The sequence below is a fragment of the Rhamphochromis sp. 'chilingali' genome (assembly GCF_963969265.1).
Source record: "Rhamphochromis sp. 'chilingali' genome assembly, chromosome: 15".
NCBI lineage: Eukaryota > Metazoa > Chordata > Actinopteri > Cichliformes > Cichlidae > Rhamphochromis > Rhamphochromis sp. 'chilingali'.
This window is the reverse complement of record NC_137942.1, coordinates 8922702-8946234: the sequence shown is the minus strand read 5'-3', so window position 1 is coordinate 8946234 and position 23533 is coordinate 8922702. Positions and strand designations below refer to the sequence as shown.

General features: G+C 40.2%; 1 protein-coding gene across 1 annotated transcript in view; it reads right to left on the bottom strand.

Annotated features, from left to right (window-relative positions):
- plekhh3 (pleckstrin homology, MyTH4 and FERM domain containing H3) overlaps nucleotides 1-23127 on the bottom strand; it is a 41192-nt gene extending 18065 nt beyond the window's left edge. Inside the window, exons 1-4 of the mRNA XM_080904847.1 lie at nucleotides 22490-23127; nucleotides 16126-16181; nucleotides 4002-4096; nucleotides 28-210 (exon numbers count right to left, since the gene is read on the bottom strand). Of these exons, the coding sequence (XP_080760973.1) occupies nucleotides 28-210; nucleotides 4002-4096; nucleotides 16126-16181; nucleotides 22490-22624 (469 nt within the window). The 5' untranslated portion in view covers nucleotides 22625-23127. The remainder of the gene's footprint in view (nucleotides 1-27; nucleotides 211-4001; nucleotides 4097-16125; nucleotides 16182-22489) is intronic.
- Between the last annotated feature and the right edge of the window lie 406 nt (nucleotides 23128-23533).

Here is a 23533-nt window from a genome sequence, read left to right as displayed (position 1 = left end):
TTAGGAATATAAGTGTGTCTTGCTCACCTGTCTCCTTGTATGTCTGCTTGTCTGGCCAGATGACAGAGCAGAGGTTTGTGAGGACCAATGTGCCTAGTCTCCGGGCACCTTTCTCCGGTCCGGTGTAGTAGTCAAGAGAGTCTTGGGTCAGTACAAACCAGTATCGACGTTGCTTAATCCAGTTGCCACGCACCTCCCGTAACAACCAACCTTTAAACAAGCAGAATGCATATTTTTGGCTTTTACTTATCAATATGAAGTAAATATATAGTAAAATATAGTAAGTATATAGTGCATTTTAGTGGCTACAGAATGATGACATCATGGGTCCAAAGATTGGCCGCCTATAATCAAGGCCGAACGATAATAGTGCTTTTGTTTTCACTGGTAGCTACTGGTGACTTTTCACAGCTAGCTGACAGGGTGGAAAACCTGAGTAACTGTGCAAACTCAGTCCTTATTATTGCATTTACACAAGAATAATAAGAAACAATTCAATCTTTGCAAAAGAGATACAAGGAAAGGGGGCTTGAAGTTGTCTGCTGTGGCTTGAAAAAGGATATACACAAGGGATTATGTTACAACTTAACCCTGAAATGAAAGATCACACGCCAGTTCAGCTGCAGTAAAGGATTTTTTAAACTGATTAGTCCAGCAAAAGAAAATTAATCTTGAAATGTGATGTTTTCAAATTTTCAAGCAAGCGAGCCTGCAGCTTCTTGTCCTGTTCATTTTATTTTTTTCAGTAAAGAATAAATACCTCCTTTTTATTAGAGCAATCTCTGGCAGTAGTTTCACATGACTTTAAAAACAAAAAGAAAAAACCCATTAGATTGTGTCCCCTATAAGAAATCTTTGCTACCACCAAGCAAGTTGTACATTCTCAGAAAGGAACAATGCTCTGCAACTTTCTTTCATAAGTATGGGACTTTCACACTAAGGCAAGCATTTCCCTTGAAAGATTTTTGGGGGCAGGTTGTAAGTCTATAAATGCTGCTACACCCTGTCTTCACAAAGAATAATCTCCAAGGGCTCTAACTGTCCCTAAAGTTCGCAGAAATCTATGAGTAAAAGTTTTGCTGGAATAAATACTAGGTGCTAAAAATAAGGCCAGATAATAGCATAGGCATTAAAGGCAGCACAAAGCCACCATAACTGCCACTTTTGAGGCTGACAGAATCAGATAAGGAGACAGAGAGAGACACAAAGAGAATGAGGCAGCTAGTTTTTAGGCATGTCTGCTAATTTTGTCAGGTCTCTCTCTCTGTAATAAAAGACTCTTGTGTTCCTAAAGTTCTGAGGACTGGGAAAACTGCAACAGCCCAGATCTACTGATCCCAAATCTCTTCTGCATCCCCAGTTGTGTACAAATTGTTCTTAATAAGGAACAATTACATAAGTGCATAAGCATTTCATGTCTGAGCAGATAAATAAACTAAATTACTTTTGGCTGGCCACCTTGACTGATACTGGGTTGTGTAGGACTATATGCAGGGCTAGGGCATTGAGATGCAGTGGCAGTCAGCCGTACATGGGGTGCCTGTGCATGACAATACATATGGCTTGCATATGCATTCTTGATATTGGTTTTAGAAGAAAGAATTAGGCAATACATCTTCAGCCTCTAACCCTGTGAAACTGTAATAACGCTTCCCCAGCATCACAACTTCCTCTCTGGTCAGCGAGCTGTGTGTCACCTGTTACCCAGAGATAATTTTGCTTGCATCTTTCTTCCTCTTGCTCTCATTCTCTTCTCATTTACTTTCATCTGCCCCAAATTTCTCTTCTCTCCCTCTTTTTAACCTTGCTTAAATGTGGTTTACCCAGGAAGTACAGAGAAACTGTTGCTTTGCTCCTGCTTCAAATAAACAAAAAAAAGAAAAAAAGAAAGAAAGAAAGGACGGGGTGAAGGTTCAGGCCTCAATATGATATAAGAGGGGATTTTGAACCTACCATAACCAACCCTCAAATATAGCCCAAAGTGAAAACCCAGGAGGTACTTAACACCACATCAGAGAGGGTCAGCATCAAAACCCAATGTGAAATGGATAAATAAAAATCACAAAGAAAGCTGGGACGACACGCAGGACAGGAGGCAGACAAGCTGGTTGGATCAAAAACAAGACACAGGCATGCCTGCACGCCCCGCAGCTCTGTCGCAGGCATGGGATATACACCACATAGGCTGCACTTAATATTGCAACTTTAAACAATGCAATAAGAATTGATGTGAAAAGGACAGAGATAAAGCTGGAGACCCCATGTATAGCCCACTGATGATCTTCCATCTGGATCTCATCTCTGTAGCCAGCTAATGCCTCCCCCGAGGGCCACAGCTCGCCCTTAATTTGTTTCATTTGTGACCCTTGACCCTTCAGTGCCCTGCCCCCTCAAACACAGATTGAGAAAACACTCTCTCTGTGTATTTCCATCTTTTTTTACTGCAAGCCTCCTGCTGCTCTCACCGCTGAAAGTTTGTTCAATATACTGAACATTGAACTCCATGATAAAAATACATACGTCTGAGAAAATGGGTCGCAGTGTTGTGCTTGCCGTCATTTCATAAAAACCATCTCCGGAAGCAGAGCAGCATTTCAGGAAAATAATACGTTACAAACTGGCATTGAACTACTTTTGTGTGGAACAGTTTAAAAAAAATGTAAAGCTAAACCTTTCCCCTGCTTTGAATCATAAAGCAGCAGACAGATTCAGCTGTAGACGACTGCAGCATGAGAAACTGCATCACATGAGGAACAACTTTAACTTTAAATCAACAAAGGAATATCAATAAACCAATGTCAACATCTCTGTCTGTCAGCACTCGTCAGTCTATATCTGTAATGTTGTTGGCCTACTTTAGATACTGGGGCAACATTCGGCCCATGTAGCCTCGGGATGCCCTACAAAAAAGGGAGAAAAAAAAGAGAGAGAGTCCTAATGGAGGCATCCTTCAAAACATATTATTGTGCAGTATGCAGAGTGAATTATCTAACACCCTGAGGTTGCCTGCTGTTGGCTGTAATAGTGGTGCCTAGTGAAGTGTAGTGAAGGATTGCTATGTGGTGCAAGAGCTGAAATGTTAAATGAAATTTGCCCACAGACTGTAGCCATCCTCAGTTTCACAGGGAAACTCTTCTAACAGTGAAACAGTGGGGACAGCAGTAAGGGAGGAGGCCATAGCCAAGGGTGCATGGTAACTGCTGTCAGAATTAGGCAATCTGACTGTCGCCATTCCCAGCAGGACGTAACATATCTAAGCACTGGCATTTTACTGCTCCCTGTCAGCAGCAGGCCGAACGGAAAAAAAAGGAAAAAATAAATAGCACAGAAATATCCTATGAGATCATTCCTCAAAAGCATCAGACATCCAGGATAGAGCTCCTGATGCCAGTAGCTGTCTTTGCATTAATACATACAGAGGGGAGGGTGAGGGCAGCTGTGCGCCACATGTGGTAAGAGAGGGGTTGGCTACAGGGCAACAGCCCAGTATGGAGCTGCGACAGGAGGCAATTAGCCTGATGAAATATACACCATACAAAAAGACATGAACAGCACTGACTAAGCCCTGCAGGGAGTTGGTGAATAAACTGGAAAACAAAACTACAACAAGAGATTTTTCACTTTGTTAGTGATTGTTCTTCATGTTAGGTTTTGGATTTTTCAATCAACTGTTTAGCCTTAAAAAATAAATAATAGTAAATATTACATGAAAAATTTTAATATACCAAAGGGAAGTCTTAAAATAGCTCATTCCACCCCCCCCCCCCATTTGGCCAAACAACTATCCAGATACAATTTGCATTGCTAGAAAAATGCTAAAAAGTTAAGTATTTCTGTTAAACTGACGACTGGCATTTTAAAAAATAATTTTCCTGTCTGAAGCCTACTTAATTAGTAATGATGTCAGCATAATGAATATCTGATAATAGCAGGTAGATGCATTTATTTAAGGAGGATAAGATAAACGGTGGTGCTATGTTAGTTGTGTGTGTCAGGCTCACCTTTTACCAAGAGTTCAGGTTCTTCCTCCTGTCCCATCTTATTCTTGTCAATGATCAGGCTTTTCATCTCTTCAGAAGACTCCGAGACAGTGTGGCTAAGTGGAAGAGGAGAAAGAGAATGTAAATAACCCTGCTTCCCTCTCAACTCAAGTCTTCCCCTGACTACTCCCTCCCATTAGACAGTTAATTGGCTCAAAGACACACAGTTGGCTGTGACCCCCCGCCCCTATGTGACTCTTTGCCAGCGTTGAGCCTCTCTGATACTCTTAGGTGGGGAGGGGGATCACACTGAAAGAGGTGCCACGAATATCTGTCCTCTAGCGTTTTCCCACTTTCCCTCCCTAGGAGCACGCAAGCCCACAAACACACACTCATACATACCACGCCACTGTGGACAGCTCATCTCTCTTTTATCACTTTGGCCGGCGAGCCAAAGGGGCGACTGAAAATAAATGTGACAGAGCGACGCCGGCCCCGACTCCCAGCCAGCCAGCTCATGCTGGTCACAGGAAAGCAGAAGGTTCAAGAGGTCACCACCTTAGATAGTTTAAAGCATAAACATCAAAAACATAATTAAATCTGCTGAATGGATGTTTTCTTGTTCGCCCTTTAATGCCCCACAATCAAGTCTACAGCCGTTTCCACGCACACTGACTGTTCTGCATCTGGTCAGCAATGCTGTGGACAACTTCAGACTTGTTATCTCTGGCCAAGGCCCATTTCAATTCTATTACATTGTTTAGACGTTTTATCTCTTGTCATTTATTTACCTAATTACTCGTTTGTTTTCTCTATTTCCTGGATCTAACTAGCATGTTAGGTACAAGTGACGAAGCGCTCCTTCCTTCCTGTCCTCTCCACCTCTTCTTCCTCCTGGGATTACCACTCAGGAAATGAAATCAAGCCCTCCCTCCTTCCCTCCCCGGGTTATCTCTCATCTATTTACCTATGCATTTGCTAGCTGATTTATGTCATTATTGATCAGATAATTCAGGAAGGTTCCTCCTCATTGAAGGCAGCAATAATCAGTGGGTCAGAATATACCTTTATCTGCACTGGCTCAGATTACAGCAGCTGCCAGTTTCTGTCCTTTGACCTGATCACTGATCACAGGGGAGAGTCGAGATAAGGTCAAAGGATTTCTGAAATGCTGTCTCTTATGCATATGTTATCTTTATGATGTTTATTTGCAGTGGCTGATTCTAACTAACTGGCATCTCTAATTTAAGCTAATGTCCAGACACCGTGAAACTCTAGCAGGCCATTTTTTCCATATGTGTGTATAAATTGGTAGGACGCATAATCAGAAGGCAGAAGAGAGAGAACGAAAGAGAGAGAGACTGTCACATTATACTCAGCCATGCTATAAAACTAAGCCTGCTCGCCTGCCACAGCAGCAGCCTATGGGGATCTCTATCACCCCGTCCATCTACAGACCCCATTTAAATGTATTAAAATAAACACAGAAATGTGACATCTCTTTTTTTGAGGTTGTTAACTCCCTCTACATAACAGAGACATGCACGCAGACAAAGCAGCCCAAACAGGATGGGAAAAGGATCTATAGAATAACTATGAGAGGAGTGCGTAGCTGTACTATTGTTTCTGTTTATAAATATCAGTTTAGTCTACATGAATATTAAGTCTGAAATTCTAAATAGCTTCTCTAAAGAAAAGCAGGATTTGAGAGGGGTGTTTCAGAGAATTGAGTACAAGTGACATTCAGGTCATGTCTAATGGTTATCCATCTTAGAAAACTTGGCTCTTGTGTGCATTTTTTTTGCTACACTTCAAGCACATTCATATATATTATCTCTGACCCCTAATGGTGTTATCCCCCACAATGAACCTGAAATACCAGACAAGCCAAAAGTCACTGCTACAAGGTCATGTACAGAAAGAGGGAACATTAAAAGAGGACAGAAACTCAGGTAGGAGGCCAGGTTTCTGTCCAACGTTTTGAACTTTAGCGTCACCGAAAGCCCGACTTTCAAAATAAATGATTTATAAGCAGGGCCACTATTGTCCCAAAACCCACTCTAACATCGAAATCTATACATCATTGACTGTGGCTGCAGACCACAGCGGTATAGTATTATTACTACTGTTATTTCTATATAACAAGCTGTTTTTGTGGCTAACATTTTTTCTAACTCAAGAAGAATTACATTATAAGATATGAAAAAAACAACACTGTAGGCTATATCAGAGAATAACCATCATTGTCCTCTGACCACATGTTGGAGGTATAAAAAAAATTGCTTCAACAGATTTATTACTCTGGTATTTTGCAAGTGTAGGTACAGACACATGTGGACATTCCATTTTGTCTATGTATACATAAACTGGGTAAAAAGTACTATTTCTTCATGGCAATCTATGGTGTAACAAATGGGGCAATTGTCTAAGTAAAGTTGATGTGGGAGTTTTGGATCTCCACAGCTGTCCAGCATCCCTACAGTACAACCCCAGTCCAACCCCCTCGCCCCCATACTACCACCCCCCACATTCCCAGAGGTTGCAGCAGCAGGCCGTGACGGTGGGGCGGTAGGCAACTTCCTGAGTGCAGGAAGCAATTTAACATGGGGATTAGACACCACGACGAATAGAGCTAACGCAGATCTACAGACCACACCTCTATAGACCGCACCTCTCTCTCATTTGTCCTCTCCTAGAAGGCAAGGAGAGGACTTTTTTTTCAGTTTTTTTTATAATCATTTGCAATCTCAGAGAAACACATTGTACGGCAGTATTGCTTTTAAAACCAATATGGCAGCGCATGTAACGTTAAAGTGAAAAGTAAAGAAAGCAAAAAAAAAAAAGGATTCACATCACACAGGTCAGTTTCAACTAGAAAATAAAAACTGTTGGCTATCCTGTGAAGTGGAAGAGGGAGAAGTTATGAAAATAAGGCTCAGAAAAAAAGAGACCTGATTTGTGAGAGGAAGGGACATATTTCCCTATTATCACACAACCACAGATATCTGACTCCACAGCGAATACAAAGCACGTTTTAACAACCTGTGTAGTTGCATGCAGGCAATATCTTCTGTCCTCTGTACAGAAGATATTGCCTGCGTGATGTAAAGCCAATGAGGCCTTAAATACTGGGCTATGTAACAATTTGCGTTTGCCGTATCCCAAATCTTCCAATGTAACAAATTTTGTTTTGCCATCTCTTTTATGCCTAATCCCCACAATGGCAACGTCAATACACAGTTCAGGAGTCGATGTGGTTACAAGCAGCAAATTATTTGTGATGTATTTGACAAATGGGAACAAAATAATAGAGAAGAACATACCAAAGAAAAGAGGAAGAAAAAGATTAAGAGTACAATATAGCTTGAACTAATGCAGAACTCATTTCACCTCAATTTGGAAATGTGTTTCCATTTTACATTTTTTTATTGGTAGGATCAAGGACACCATGCTTTAGAGTCTAATAGGGTGAAAATTGCCACATCGTACCAGTAATACCAACACTGTAACTTCTTTTGCCTTACAAATGATTATTTGGAGGGCCTGAAAATCTCAGGGGGTAAATAAACGTCAATAAATTATAAAGGTTTAGCAAGATGACTTATGCCAATACCATTTATGTCATACCCATGATAATAAAAGGTCTTGAACACTCATGTAGGTGTATACAGTTGAATTTGTCTACCTTCTTTAGCTGGGTGGAGATTGAGTAGTAATTAGTAATGAGGTCACCAAATTCCATGCACTAAATAGAAAGACAAACTTGAATGTTGTCTCAAATGTCTCACCCTTACAGGTGCAACAAGACTAAAAGGAGAGGCAAGAACATGTCAAACAGCCACGGGTGTGTACACACCCACAAAGGCAATAGGAAGATATCTAATAAGCCAAAGCAGGTAAAGTCAGTGCCATATGAGAATTTAGCTTCCTCCCAGCAACTTCATTACCTGCTAATCTTGTCCATATATGATTATGTGCTCTGCTTTGTAAGATCTCGTACCCTAATTTGGGTTTTGATTTTAGTTTTCCACAATCATAGTATAACTAGGTCACTTGAGGCAAATTTCAGAGGTTTATAAAATATCAAAAGTTGTCCTAACCACAACCTCACTTCGAATTAAAGTAAAGTAAAGTAAATGTAATATAGGAATAGCAATGCCAGGAATAGTCAAGAGGAAGTCTGGAAGACCAAATAACCTTTTGAAAAAACTGCTCATTGCTAGAAAGAAAGGAAACCCCTGGTTTGACTGCCAAAGGACGTGAGGAATATTTAACAGTCTGGAGAAGCGGTGCCACTGTTCTGAAGTGCAGTGGCACCAACACAAAAATTATCCTCATGCATAAGTCATCAGTAGAAATACAGTTTTGGTTCCTAACAACAAAAAAGTGAATTATTTCCTGAAAAGAAACATGCACGGCTGCATGAATGTGCTAACAAGCCATCAGTCGAATATTTTTAAATTCGATTTTGGTCCAGTACTCATTTAAAGAGATAGGTCACGTATCTGTGATGGTATATGATCTATTCAGCTCCATTCTATTCTATTTTGTTCCGTGTTTACGACATCACATCAAGCCATACCGCATGTCTTTGCACTTTAATGCTAGTCGTACAGCTAACCGGGGACGTAGCTAACAGCAAAGGGTCAGTAATTTGATATCCCAAGAGATTTTCTTTGTGTGTTTGCAACAGTTTGTGACTTAACAGCAAACAGTGATGAAGTAAGCTGACAATGATTGAATGTTTATTGAACTTCAGTGGCGTACACACACCCAGTGAAACTGAGAGGAGGCAGAGAAAAACTAGAAAGACCATTAATGACAGCAAACCACAGAAAAGACTCACAAGGAGTCCCGCACTAAGCCGAGCAACTGCAAATAAACTAGACAATAATACCCTTTTTTTATTTTATAGATTGCTGCTCATCTTTGTCCCAAAAGCAATTTAGTACATTTATATATTTAAATATTTTTATTTCTTCTATTTTCTTTTACAAAGTTGGGAAATTAAAGACACATAGAGGGAGATTGCTGGTCTCTAACAGTCTATAAATGAAGCAGTGCTATCAGAGTTGTACTTGTATCAGCAGATATCCAAAGCAAAGGTATACTATGGACAAAAGTGGGCCCCACCTCTTAATCTTTGATTCATTTTTTTCAGTCCTATTTCCAGTTATAAAAAAAAAAAAAATTGAGTCTGCCTTTATAAACATTTGTGAAAGAATGGACCATTCTACAAAGCTCAAAGAATCCAAGCACAGTACTTTAATAGAATGTTAGTTCATGAAATGTATTTCCTCCAACATATTACACAATCATCTTTAAGTAGTATTTGCAAAGCCGAAGTGTTTTAGGAACCGCAGCGACTCGGGCACTAAGTGGCAGATCATGTAAAGTTACAGAGTGAGGTTGCGGAGTACTGAGGTGCATAGTGTGTCAAAGTTGCCAATGCTCTGGTGACTCAATAACTGCGCAGCTCTTAACAACAGCACAAAAACTGTGTGTCGGGAGCTTCCTATTACAAAGTTCCGTGGCCGAGCTGCTTCTTTAGGCATGCCTACTGCATGCAAGCCTTGACCTTGTGTAGGTTTTATTCATATAATGTATCGGTACTGTGACCATAAAGTTTGCATACCTACTAAAAAGAGTACGTCTTTGAACACAAATATTTTCAGTGATCCCTGGCCCAAATAAATGGTTCTTTCAACTGAAGAAAATGATGTACATGATGTGAGTGTTCCTTAAAGCCAAGGAGTGCAGTTGAGTGCATGAACTGCACATGATGCTCTGTGAACAACAATACAGCTTGCTGGTATGAGAAATGTGAACTACTTCAATTTAATCTGTGTGAACTGAACTTTGAGCTAGCTCTTGCAAAGGGTGACCTTGCACAACACTGAGCTTAGGGAATATTTTACTGCTGGAGCGAATATTAGATTCATTTAAATGCCAGCAAATCCCGGAAGAAAGGATGTCCAGCAATTTTTTTTTTTAAAAGCTGGTGATAAAAATGATCCTAAACATATTTCAAACTAAACAATAAACTACCTGAAGAGACACAAGTTCAAGCTTTTGCCATTGGCCCTAAATGCCACAAAATCTCCAGATAGACCTGAAAGCAGCATGCATGCAAGATGATCCATCTTATAGAAGTAGATGCATTTTAAAGGAAGTAAGAATGCCTTAAAAAACAAAATACTCTTAAAAACATGCTGCTGACTATGTGAATATTCAGTGTGTACAGATATGGAGATGGACATTTGTGGAATTATTTAAACCAAGATTACCTTTCTGATCTCTAACTGAGATAGAGAGCAGAGATGGAGATAAAAAGGTAACCATCATTTAAAAAAATTAAACAGCGTAATATTATAAAAGTCTAAAGATTAAACAAATTAACCAAATGTCACTTCTCTAACTTTTCTCTAAAGAGAAATTTTTGAAAAGGATTCCCAATATTGTGCATGATTTTTTCACTGTTTTTTTTTAAAGCAGCCAACGTTTAGGAAATCTGTACAATGACCATGACACACATCCAGCAGTGTGAGCAGCACAGTGAATTAATTAGTTTGTGTCTGTCTGCCTGGTTTTAGTTTCTGTGGCAATGAGTAATTGATTTCAGTCCAGGATCTAATCACACTGCTGAGACATTAATTAAAGCTAAAGAGCCACTGTCCTTGCTCTCGGGCTTGCATGACCGCAGTGAAATGAAACATTCCTTGTAACCCAAAAGAACATGCACGGTTGCAAAAATGACCATTGCATTGATTAGTCACAGGAATACTTGGGAGAGTTGTCTGATGGATAAATAGCTCAGGATGTGCCCAGAAAGGCATTTAGAAAAAGCACCAAGTAAAATAAACCAAAGTTTATTAAAATCATGCTCATATCAAAGGCTTAATAATCATTCTTCCTGTAGAAATCCATCTATTTCTCTTCCCTTCTCCATAGAGTGCATAGGCTGACTGCATGGGCCTCTGGCTGAAACTGGGCTGGTGGGAAAATGGGAATGTGGTGATTAAGACTGGGCCTATATGACCTCCCAGCTAAAAATACACTGTTTTCTCAAGACCACTGCCAAGAAGCTCTGGACTAGGCAGAGGGGAGAGGGAAAACAAAGTCATGTTATGAGACCTGAGTAGGAGGGACAGGAAGTCTGAGTTTGTGACTGAAGAAGTGTTGTCAGCAAGGCATTTTATGATAGAGAGTAAGTGACTCTTTAGTTTGAATAAAGCCATTCTACTTGTGAAACTTAGTAACGCGGATTAAAACTTTCCATATTTGTTGATGTTGTAAACAAGTCCAGATTGTGATGGTTGGATGGTTGACAGACAGGACGACAGACATCCAGACAGGCAATTACTGGGGGCCCACTCCTAAGCTCTTCACGCAAACACTCACTTGTGTTATGCATACACACCCTCTGTCCTGCATGTACATAAATTTACACACATGAAATACATTCCTTAATACTGTTCTCTTTTAGTTATCTAGTGGCAAAAACTTCAAGCTTCTGACTACTTCAGAGAGCTGTCAACGAAGAAGAGGAGAAGCTAATTCCAGAACAGATAGAACAGAGAAAAGTCTTCAAGTGTCTACTTTCTTTTTAGAACAGTTTGTACTCTCCCCTGCCTCAGCTATGAGAAGGAACTTGAGAGTGAGGAAAGGGAAGATTAATAAAATAAATAAATAAATAGTGACAATGTAAAATGGATTTCAGCATGAGAACAGCAAGGAGGGAGGTGGCAGCTGGGTGGCACTTCCTACTGACCGAAACACCAACGCCTCGTGTCATCTGCCTGAAGACCCATGTTTGGACAATTAAACATTTTTATGTAATTTTGTGTCTCCACACCACCCAAGTAGGTTTTGGGAAATTTTCAACTTTAACTTTAGGAGATTAACAAAAGTATTGCATTAACTGGTTAGGAATTACAGCCCTTTTTTTATACAGTCTCCCATTTTTAAAGTTTCAAAAGCAACTGGACAGTTGAGTGATAAGTAGTTTCATGACCAGGTTCGATCCGTTTCCTTGTAATTCAATGACAAATGAAGCAGATGAAAGATCTAGAGTTGATTCCAAGTACTCGACTTTTACTTGGGAGCCATTCACGAGACCTCAAGAGGAACTTTGCTACCCATCCAGGCGACCTCTGCAGTCTCAACTAACTGCAGGTTTAACAATGAGCAAAAACAGAAGTTGCTTTTGAAGAAGTTACTGGCAGCACGCAAAGTAACAACTGGGGCCTTACCAATGTGTTGTGAGGTCAGTTTCACAATTGTTAATATGCAAATTGTCATGACTACAAACAAATGAGAAATGGCTGCAATCATAGTATTGTAATATGGTAAAGGATTTACCCTTAGGCCCCCTCCTCTGTCCAGAGATGGCCGTTCCCTTTTCACATAAATGCCCTCCTTGACTCCCTGCTCAAACCATCATTCCTCCCTGTCCAGGATGTGTACATCCTCATCATTTCAAGAGTGGCCACTGGTCTGTAAGTGTAAATAGACTGTGGAGTCTTGGCCTGACAAGGTAGCTAAGGTTGTTTGGTTTCACTGATGTATAATTCACAGTAATCCTCCTGTTTGCGTTGGGGACCCCGATCCTCAGCTTGGACACATTTTCTTCAGCGGTCAGGACAATTTGCATATTAATGATGCTGAAACTGAGCACATGGTCCATTGTTAGGCAATCATGCTGGTTTTGGTCATTGTGCAAATGGACTTTTTATAAAGTTGGTGAAACTGAGACTAAAGAAGTTGCTTGGATGCATGCAAAAACGTTTCTCTCACTGGAAACGCTACGTCCAGATGAACGCAATCATCTTTCTGGGATTTCTTGATGATTGAGATTGATTAAGATATATAAATACAATTGAAGGAGGCCATCTTTAAATATTCGATTGGTGCTGATACAAGTAGCAGGATGATTTCTGAAGTCCACATGGGTATACTCTGCTCAAATTCACACATATGCTGCAAGACTCATCAGACAGCACTTCACAGTGTAGGTGGATAAAGACCCGAAGCATACGGCAAAAGCAACCAAAGAGTTTCTAAAGGCAAAAAGAAGGATATTCTTTCATGATGCAGTCAACATCATCTGATCTCATCATCTGATTGAACGCAGAGCCCTATAAACAAGCAGCAACCAAAGGTGGCTGCAGTGAAGGCCTAGCAGATCATCTTAAAAGAAGGAAGGACAACACATAAACAGTTATAAACAGGCTTATAGTCTTCAGTTACTTCATTTCAAATTGTGTTAGTTTGTCCAATTAATTTTGAGGAAATATGTTAGGAAGTTGCAGGCATGGATTCTGTGAGACCCCCTGAAATCAGCTAATGCATCAGGCTTGTAGCACGGCTAATTAGCAGAGTATAGCCATGTTAACAAAAAAAAAAAACCCTAATTAATCACAGTCACACCTTTATTCCATCTAATTGCACAATGCAATCCAATAGTTTGGTCAAAGTCCGATGTAAATCAGAGCTTGCGTCTCCTCTTATGCAACAATTAAGATGAATTGATATGACTCAATTTGTTAAAATAGCAAAGTTCTGGCTTATCAGAGCCTAACTTGGCATTCCTTCCGTACAGCTGAACTTCTGGGTGTGTCCATTCATTGGCCAGGTAATGAGCAAGCGCTATGCTCTCTAATCTTTGCACTTACTGTGATGATTACAGCCAGGCAAACACACAGACTCTTCAAACTAGTAGTTAATCATGCCATGCGGACCACAACAGTGCAGAAATGACATACATGCACACACACACGCACATGAACCCGAGCCACACCTCTTTTAGGAGTGCTGTTGAGGCAGGACTGAGTCACCCAGTCCTTACTTCTTTCCGTCCTATTTTCCCCCCTCAAGCCTCAAAAGACACCATGTCACGTATGACTACAGCAAAATATTTCATCTCACATAACCACTTCCTGGGACAGCTCTATTCTTGTTGAGAGTTTCTGCAGATCCTCGTCTGTTCATTTGTGATGGGCGATAGGCCTACAAGTCAAGCTTTGTGATTCATTGCCTGTGAGTCGGCAGATGTACAGTTACGATTGTGGAAGGGAGAACGGGGTGGTGATAAGGGCACGATGCCAGAGATAGAGAGAAGCACAGCCTGGCTACATCACTGTCTGAGATCACAGCCATGCACTAATAGTCTGGATCAAGCCCTCCATGAATCACTTTTGACTCTCATTTGCATTAACATGTAATCCACATGGCCATTTGAATGTCATTTACAGTAAGATGCCCTGATATTGAAAGGGTGATTGGTTAAAGTCATCTAAGATGAAGATTACATTAACCATGTAATAAAAGTAAGTACATCCCAAGGAAATCCTCTGCCATTCACATATGCAGATAAGCAAACATCTCATCCCTTTTGAAGCAATATCTTTAAATAAGTTCAATCCAATCCAATTGAAAAATAATTACTTGTGTTTTGTGGAAAAAGTAAATACAGGAAGCCACAGAAACTAGTATTGCTCCCTTTAGCAGAAATAATTAGCTTCTTGTATGCATTTTTCATAATGACTCACTCTGGTGTAGGCTTGCTAAAAATCTTGATTGCGCTTCATTCAGTGGTACGATCCTTAGCACTGTTTTTTTTCTACTCAAAACCCCACAAAAGATCTGAAGGGGATTCCAATCAGGAATTTGAATGGGCTTATTGAGCCATTCTTCAGTGTGTTTGCAGGGAGGATGAAAACCTGTTGAAAGGTCCAGTTAAAGTTTTATCTGTTTAAGACTGCTGGCTACACATTATCTTCAAGTACCCTTTGATATGATGCAGGAGTCATAGTTCATAATTACTGAATGCAGGCTCCCCAGGTCCAAACATAGCGCATCAACCAGCATCACTGTGGCCAAGCAACCCAGTCTTTGATTTGTCTGTGCAAAAGGCCTGGTCTTCAGAATATAATCATTAACAAACTGTAGGTTTTGCCTATTCAGAAAAGACACGTCTTGAACAGAGGTCCAATATGTTCTATATTTGTCTAATTATAAAAACATTTACTTTGACATCAATAGTATATGTGCTTGCAACAAATAGTCTATTCTTCAGCTAATTATCTGGTGAAGTCTGTTCTTGACTAATTGCAAGTTGTTTAAAATTCAGCCCATTTTTCTCTTATGATACAACGAATAATGCTGGGTTCATAGGCAGCCATAATCTCTTTTTTTCCCCTCTGAGGGCCTTTATATCTTAGCCGAATGACAGGGCACACTACAATAGCAAATGACCTAGATATCCGAAATTTAAATAAGACAAATTCCATCTATTAATGCCTCAGGAGGTTGGGGGTGTAATAAATGTATGGTTTTCCTTAATGTTCCCATTATTTGAATGCACCCGATTTATCTATGAAAATCAATTGTTTGGAAATTTAAACATGTCAAAAACCTCCATCAGACATCTTTCACATGGAAAATTATTGGCAAATAACACATAACAGCCATAACAGCCCCAAATAACAGCCAGGTTAACTTCTTAATGGTAAAGCTCAACCAGTTTGAAAGACTGAAAACTAATTTCACCTAAAAGAAATCAAATATCACCACATAACAGATCATCTGTCAGTATGTATATGACTCTGTACCACTTGCATGCACACATGAGAACACCATGAGATACTGAAGAGGAACTGAAAGAAATCAAGTATTAACACATGCGCCTGCGGATATATACAGAAATCCCCGGCGCTCAGAGGAAGTATACAAGTAAAAGACGGAACTACTACTTCCCTTGTCGTTTGCACTGTAGCCTGCAACCAAGTCGAGCTGAATGGGGGAACAAATCGAATTGGACATAAAATGGACTTTACCCTGCCAGTTCTATGTAATGCCCAGTCAAACCCATGTGATAATAGAGCATATAATTTCCTGGAGAATTCATAGTGAGAGATTGGGTGTCACATGCCCCGTCTCCGGCATGCTCTTCCCAGAAGCTATATACGCTCTATTGGAAATGGACCATTTCCACTACAGATAATGCAGCTGACATGTACAATCTCTTGCTATTGGCTACATGTGAAAAAGGACAAAAATCAGACAATGCTGGACAATGTCCAGATCCAAATCTCCCAAAATTGACCAACGTTCAAGTGTGAAATTGGCTTCTGTAGCTCCTTACCCATTTGTTCCATTGGCTGTGCAAGATGGCTGAGAAACAATCACCTCAGCTGGAGTCTGTCAATAGAAAAGAGAGAAAAGGGTAAATCGACAATCATGCACCACAGACATTGCTTTAGCTTCAGAAATAGGCCACAGTTTGAAGTGATCCTTCAATGCTTTGCCTTCAGGAGCCATGTTACAATAGGGCATGCAGTTGTTCCTGGCAAGCCTCAGCACATAGCTGCACTATTCCTGTAATGCTTGGCTTTTACTTGCAAGGAGTAAACTTGATGGGAGAAATATGGCATGCAAAACAGGCTAATTTAATATAAGTGATGGGAACAGAGGAATTTTTCATGCTTAAGCTGAGTGCACCCCAACATTCGCAACCCAAAGTGATTTTTTCTCTCCATTCGTTTCTCTAAGAAGATTAACCTAAAAATAACATCAGTTTTTGAGAATTCATGGACAGCCAGAACAATTGTATTTATCGTTTCTATCTGTGAGTTGATTGCTATAAGTTGTGAGAGTTTGAGGAAAAAAAACAGCAAGAAAGACAAAGAGACCCTTTAGCCTTAATTATAACAGCTTGCATTGAGAAAGTGCCTTTCAGAATCTTTACACTAAAGATAAACACATAAGTGTAAAGATAAAGTCTTTACGGTTATGCTATTGACAGAAAACAAAATCAAACAATAGCAGTGATTATGATAGAGATGAGAAGCCTTAAAGACCCAAGGTTTTCCTGATTAACTGCACTTTACCTAGTAAAATTTATTGTGCCCTAATAATCATCTGATGAACAGATTAATTATTTACTTAAATATTAAACTGAAGCTGGGATAGGCTGATAGCCTCGATAAGGAAAAACAGAAGAGAATGGATAGAAGGATGGATATTAAACTGCAAGCCAGCTATTCATTTAAAAATCACATAAACACCTTCTTGGACATTAGTTTTGTGTGGAAATTGGAATTAGTTCCTCTACTGACTAAAATGAGCCTACCACTGGCAGACATGTAAAATCAGATTTCATGGGTGAAACAATGAACTTTTCATTCGAGGACTCCCCTGTGAAGCAGAAGATGGAAGAGGATGTTTCCTTTCACAGTGCTCCGGCCCCTAGATTCCCAACCTGACCTTGGAAAACCCCATCAGACAGCTTGCCTGTGTGCAATTTGGACAGATTCCCTGGTGTGCAGAGCAGCACTGTGTGTCCCTGTGGCCTGACTTGTTGTCTCTGTGAACCACAGCCTTGAGCCAGCTCCTGTGGCTGCCCTGACCCAACTCAGGGGTGTTGGCCTACCTGAAACACTATCCAGGTCAGTTCTGGGCTCCTCACAGTTCACACACCACACTTTACTACAGGGCAAACTATCCTAAGTTTAACCATTGCCCCACAAAACAGTCTAGGCTTCTTTTTAGATGGTTCAAAAATAACAAAGAAAACATGAACTGCAAATTTATAGGCTAGCTTGGAATCTATGTTATATTTTTAAGGCAGACGGACCCATATGCAAATAAGGAAAAGATTACATTTTGGATAATGAGATCTCATTAATGTTTAACTCAGAGGGAAGTACTATAAATGTCAAACCATACTGATGCGAACAAATGAACAGACAGTGTGTGTATGGTAAATCATTTAGCCAAGCCAACAGGCCTAATAAAAAAAATCTAGACAGACATCACATCAATGACAGGAAACCCTTAATAAAAATCAGTGACATAAAAGCAATAATTTAATAATATCAACTAATCAAACAATCAGTAAACTAATAAGACAGGTAGGCACAGTCAAAATAGTCTGAGTCATTGCCCACAAGTCTTTACAATTTACTGAGAAAAATGCTTTCCAATAGAGTTAATGGGCTGTGGGGTGAGGAACAAGGATAGCGTGCGATGTAGAGCCCTGGCAAAAGATCTCTCTTTGTGGACGGCAGGGTATGAATCATTCCAGACTAGAGCAGAGCTTGAAGAGAAATAGGGAAAGATGCCGTGATGTGTTCATTCCGTGGCTGACTTCCGCTCTCGCTTTTCCCAGTTTATTCTCTCCTTCTCTTTCTCTCTCCCTTCAGCTCTCCTGGGAGGCTGAGTAACCATGAGAAAATGCTTGGGCTCAGCCAGTGTCGGCCTGAAGACCAGATGTGTGGCCTCGAGGTGGTGAGGCAGAGACGCAGCGGAAACCAAATATAAACCAGCGTACCGTGACACCTCTGAAAGCAGAGGGCAGCAGGGATGGCTAATAGGACCTGCTCTCAGCAAAGCAGGACTGTGTCTGTTTGTTCCGAGCAACAGGATGCACTGCGGTACTCCAGTCCACACTTACAACTGCCTGGGCCTAAACCTCTGTGGTGGTAGTTTATTGGTAAAACTGCATACATATTACATAAATACTGAATAATGGTTTTAGTGGAAACATGGAAAGAAAAGAGAATGACGGATATCCTGCCCTAAAATTAGTGCCCAAGTATTCCTACAGTGGAGGCATTCAGCCTGGTGTGACTGTTTGGGCAGCTGTTAAAGAGTAGTTTCTTTGAATGGCGACTGTAAACATGAAGAGAAAAGGTTTTGGCATAGCCCTGTGCTCTCAAGGGCCAAGCCTACATAAGCATCGGCACTGACTCATGATCCCAACGTCAGTAAGAAAAGTCCTGGCAAGGAAGAGTGTGTCATCTAGGGCTTTGGTACTTCAGTTTCTACACATCATGGCGTCTTCTGGCAGCATGTTGTAAAACAATGCAGGAGCTCGTGATTTTGAATGTCTTGAGGATGGTTAATGATGGTTAATAATCGAACACAGCCCAGATGGCTTTCCTAGAAATCATTATAGACCAACCCTTCAACTGACCTCACCCCCTTGGTAAAAATTATGGAAAACCAAACAGTATCAACTGGATCTACTCTGGGGACTGTAACACAGTTAAGATTGACCAGCTGATGTGAGATTGGAGTAGTTTCAGCTGTGTTCCTAATTATTGGCTCAGCTTAAGATATTGATAACAGAATTACAACTGTCACAATCAGAGTGGCACAAAATAAGAGGTAACATGATTTGCTGAAATGCGTCAAGCGCCTGGAAGCGTCAATAAATAACTCCATCGCATGAGGGGGATTTATTATTAGGCAAAGGATCTCTAAGACCAAAATAATGCTTTACTGCCAATTGTTACTGTGAATTACAACAGTCAACTATTTGATTCCTTCCATTTACAAGTAATGTGATAAACTGAACATGTCTAACCACATGATAGATTAAGACAAAATGTCCCTCAAAAGAAAATACATCACTCAGATTAATACAGACAGGCAAATACTTTATGACTCAGGTCACGCCTTTCATATTCATAAATATTTACGAGCAGAAATCAATAGAGCCAAGACTCTAATCGGTGATGTAACATCAATGTTGGGGATACAGTAGCTCTAAAAACAAAGCAGCATTATGAGCTTAAGAGTGGTGAGTTTTAAACTGCCAGAAATAACAAAAGCTGTTTTTAAACAATTATTCTTGCATAGATTACAAATTTGAGCTGACCTTTTAAAATGTCGCTGTATCATTTCATTATTGGGATAGTCTTGTATTCAGCTCATCATTTGAACAAGACTGTTAGTCTATATGCCATTAAATAAGCCCTTTATCTTCTCTGATTACTATAGGAGTTCAGTAGGCTTGGTTCAACTCTCAAAAACGAAAAACAAAAATGCAACAACTTAGTTGTAATCATAATTTTGCTGTTCCCTGTTACTATCAGTTATGTATCAGCTCATATAAGTCATATTGGATTCTTATAGTAAAAACTAGATTCAACGACTTCACTTGGTTCCTTTTTGTTCAGTCAATAATGGCACTCTGGTTATCTTTATATGTTTTTAAAAGGCCAGGATTCAAGTCTCAATCAAGCTTCTCTGAAAAAGCTATAATTCAATAAACATTAAACCAAAGCCCCCAGAGGAGCACAATTATGCACATGCATCATAGGTTGCATTTTAATGAGGGAATCCGGGAAAGTTAGAGGAAAAAGGATCTCGGTGTCTCACTTTAGAAGGCCATCAGCCATCTCCACTGGGACATGTAACTGTGATCTTGTATTGATTGCAAATATGAAGCACCGTTGGGTTCCTCTGACCACCAATGGTAGAACAGATGGTAGATTATGACCAAGATAGTGTGTGCTACACACCAACACCTCTTCGGATAATGCTGAGTAACAGATGTTGCTCTTATCTGGTGGTTTTTGGAACTGTTAGATTTCTGTTGAGCCAATAACTGTGTAAAACTTATCTGTTTCCATCGTTTACATGCAAATTGCTGTAGTGTATAACTGGCTGGCTGCAAAAACACAAAGGGGGCAATAAACAGATAAGCAGGATTTGCAAGTAATGGCTCCAGGTGGTATTACTTTCATCTGCAAAGGCTTAGTGTTGGTGTAAAGTTTATCTCAGAAGCACAAAATAGCTGTGCCTATAATTTCAACCAGCACATAATGTTATTTAGTGTGCACTGAAGTCAAAGTCTAAAAATATGATCAAAAAAAAAAAAAAAAAGAGCTGGTGTTTGGAAAGGCACAAAATCCTAACAAATATTTGAGAGCATTTTTTTTCCTGGGACACTTTACATTAAGAGCTGCATGTGGGGTTGTACAGAAAGAGCCTACCTTAATGCAAGGCAACAATGCCCCCTTACAAGTGGGTGGACAATGCTGAACTCTCTGTGGCTGATCAGATGACTAACATTACAGAGAATACAAGGCCACAGTCTTATTTGCCACTGAGCAAATGGGAGGCCAAATACACAGGATCAGTTCAACACAGAGTTCGACAAGTTACATCAGAGAGTGTGTGCATGTGGGATTGCTCAATGTTGCCCAGGCCTCAAAGACCACACAAACCTAAACGTTAAACTAAGGATCAGTAGATTCTGTGTCATGCATCAGTTTTAGAGGCTTGTACTGAACAGACAACAAGGTTAACAGTGAACATGTATCTAAACTTGCACGTGAACACTGTAGCTCACCACTTCACTGGACATAATGCCATAAACGGGAGCATGATAAATTCTTTATCATACCCTGAATTTCCAACCTATATGTACAGTACTGTGTAAAAGTCTAATTTATTAATATTTTGCTCACAAGAAGCCAGACCCTCTTGGTAATTTTTAAGTGGTCTTTAGTAACAGGTCTCAATGTCTTTCAAACTTTTATTTGGACATTGGCAGCTTTTTCAGTCATTTTCAGTCCAGTCCTTGTATGTGCTCATTTTCAGCCAAAGATGCCCATTTGACAGGCATAAAAAAGTATTTTTGCACCAACAAGGTGATTCCCAAAGAGCTGTTAGCCGAAATGGGAATGGCATTCTGTATGTCCTGTACAGCAAGCAAGAAAAACTTGACAAGTAGAGGCCAAAAGCCTAAAGAAACCCTAAAAAAACAACAAAGATCTGACAGGACCAGAGAAAAGCATCAGGACCCTTGGTTGATTGATCTACTGTTCACCAAACTTCGGAAATGATTTCAGAGGAAGGGCAGCTGCCATGAAGCCATTTTAGCAAAAGGAAAGCAGGACAAAAGGCCAAATGACAAAAACTAATCTAAATTTGAAATGTTGGGTTCATCAACACATATGGAAAAGGCCAGGAGAGAGGTACAGTGAATGCCTAAAGCAAAACATGGTGGAGGCTCTGTCATGGTTTGTGGCTCTTATCAAAACTGATGGACTCACAACTACAGAGAAGTACAAACATTTTTTGTTCCACCATGTAATACCATCAGGAAAGTGTTTACTTGGCAACTGACCTCATTTCTCAGCATGAGAATTATCTCAAACACACTACCAATGCAGGTAAAGCATATACGGAACACAGTCTGCCTTGGATTGGCCTCCCCAGAGCCCAGACCTCAACATTAGTGGTGTGGGATCATCTTGACAGAGAACAAAGCCAAAGATCTCTAAGAAGAAGAGAACTATTCCTGAGAACTACTTCAAGAAATTACAAGAAAGCTTGGCTGAGAGTGTTCAGACTGCTTTAAAGAAGGAAATTGATCATACCAAATATTGACTTTTAAGCTTGTTATATTTAAACAGTCTGTCTCTGCCTTGTATACTGCATGTATGTTTGTACAAATGAACCGTTGCACCTACGCTAAAGTAAAGGGTGACTCAAGACTTGTGCACAGGACAGTAGTTTTCCAAGTGAAATCATTTTCAAACACTGAACTAACATTCTTTTCGTTGAATTTCCCGTGTAGTATTGGTTTTAAAAACTGAGCAGTTTTTAAAACCAATACTGATGTTTTAAATGTAGTGTGGGCATTCATTAAAAACATGCTATTAATTTATTGGTGCTCTGAAGCTGTTCTAGTGCAGGTGGTAAGTTTTTACCCGTCCATTGGGAGTCAAGTCCTCCTTGTTGCGCAATTCAAAAGATTCTTCCTCCTCTTTCTCCCCATAGTCCCGTCCGAGCAAACTGAAGCCGTGCCTGCAGCACAGAAACCAGCAAACTCCTTGCAAAGGCATTCAAATCAGGTTAAGTGTGTCGTCTTCTTCTATCCAGGTCGGTAAATTTAACATTCACGGTGTCGTCTCGACCGTAAGTAACTCCAAAAGCTGCGTGAGCGCATACAGAAAATCCTCTCCATAGATGTCCAGCGAGGAGGGTGATGGAAAGCATAAGCTTATTTTCTTCCTTTATGTAAAGGAACATTAAATGTCTAGTAAGTGTACATGACAGCAATCGTTCTCCAACACGAAGATGTGGTTAAAGGAAAATCCTCCACCGCTTTCAGAGCTCCAGCTGCTTCATTCGCAATACCCTGCTTTAGACTTCACAAAACCGAGGCGCAACAAAACTCAAAGTTAGTATCCCAACCTGGTACTTTAAGTGAAAAACACCAGTGTGAGTAACCCTGACAGGAGCACCGCTATTGAGATCAGCATTGTTTGCTCACATTTAGCGAGTAACCTGGAAATGTACCTTAGCGATGTCTGAGTCCCGAGTTTGAACAAAAGCGTGCTGCTGCTTGGACAGGACCGTGTGGGAAAATAGACCACGCCCATCGACTTTAGCTCTACTGCGCTATTGGCTGGACACAGACACTCCCCGGGATACCACGCCCACGGTGCACGCCTCTCAAAGCAAACATCATCCACAGCGTCACATGTCCTGTGGTAGATGACAGTAATCAAATCATCCAGAATCAACATGATGTATTATAATATTCTAATATTGACTGTCTCTAGTGCTCACTTGTAGGGATAGTGTCTTTAACCGCTCATAAATCTCTCTGATGTAGTATTTGTAGTATTTATACAGACACTCATTATGTCTCAGCAGCCAGTTTAGTCTGTGAATATATTGAATAAGAACACAAAATCATAAGTATCTTAATAATACACTTCTAAATGACCGTTAAGTGTATTTTAAGA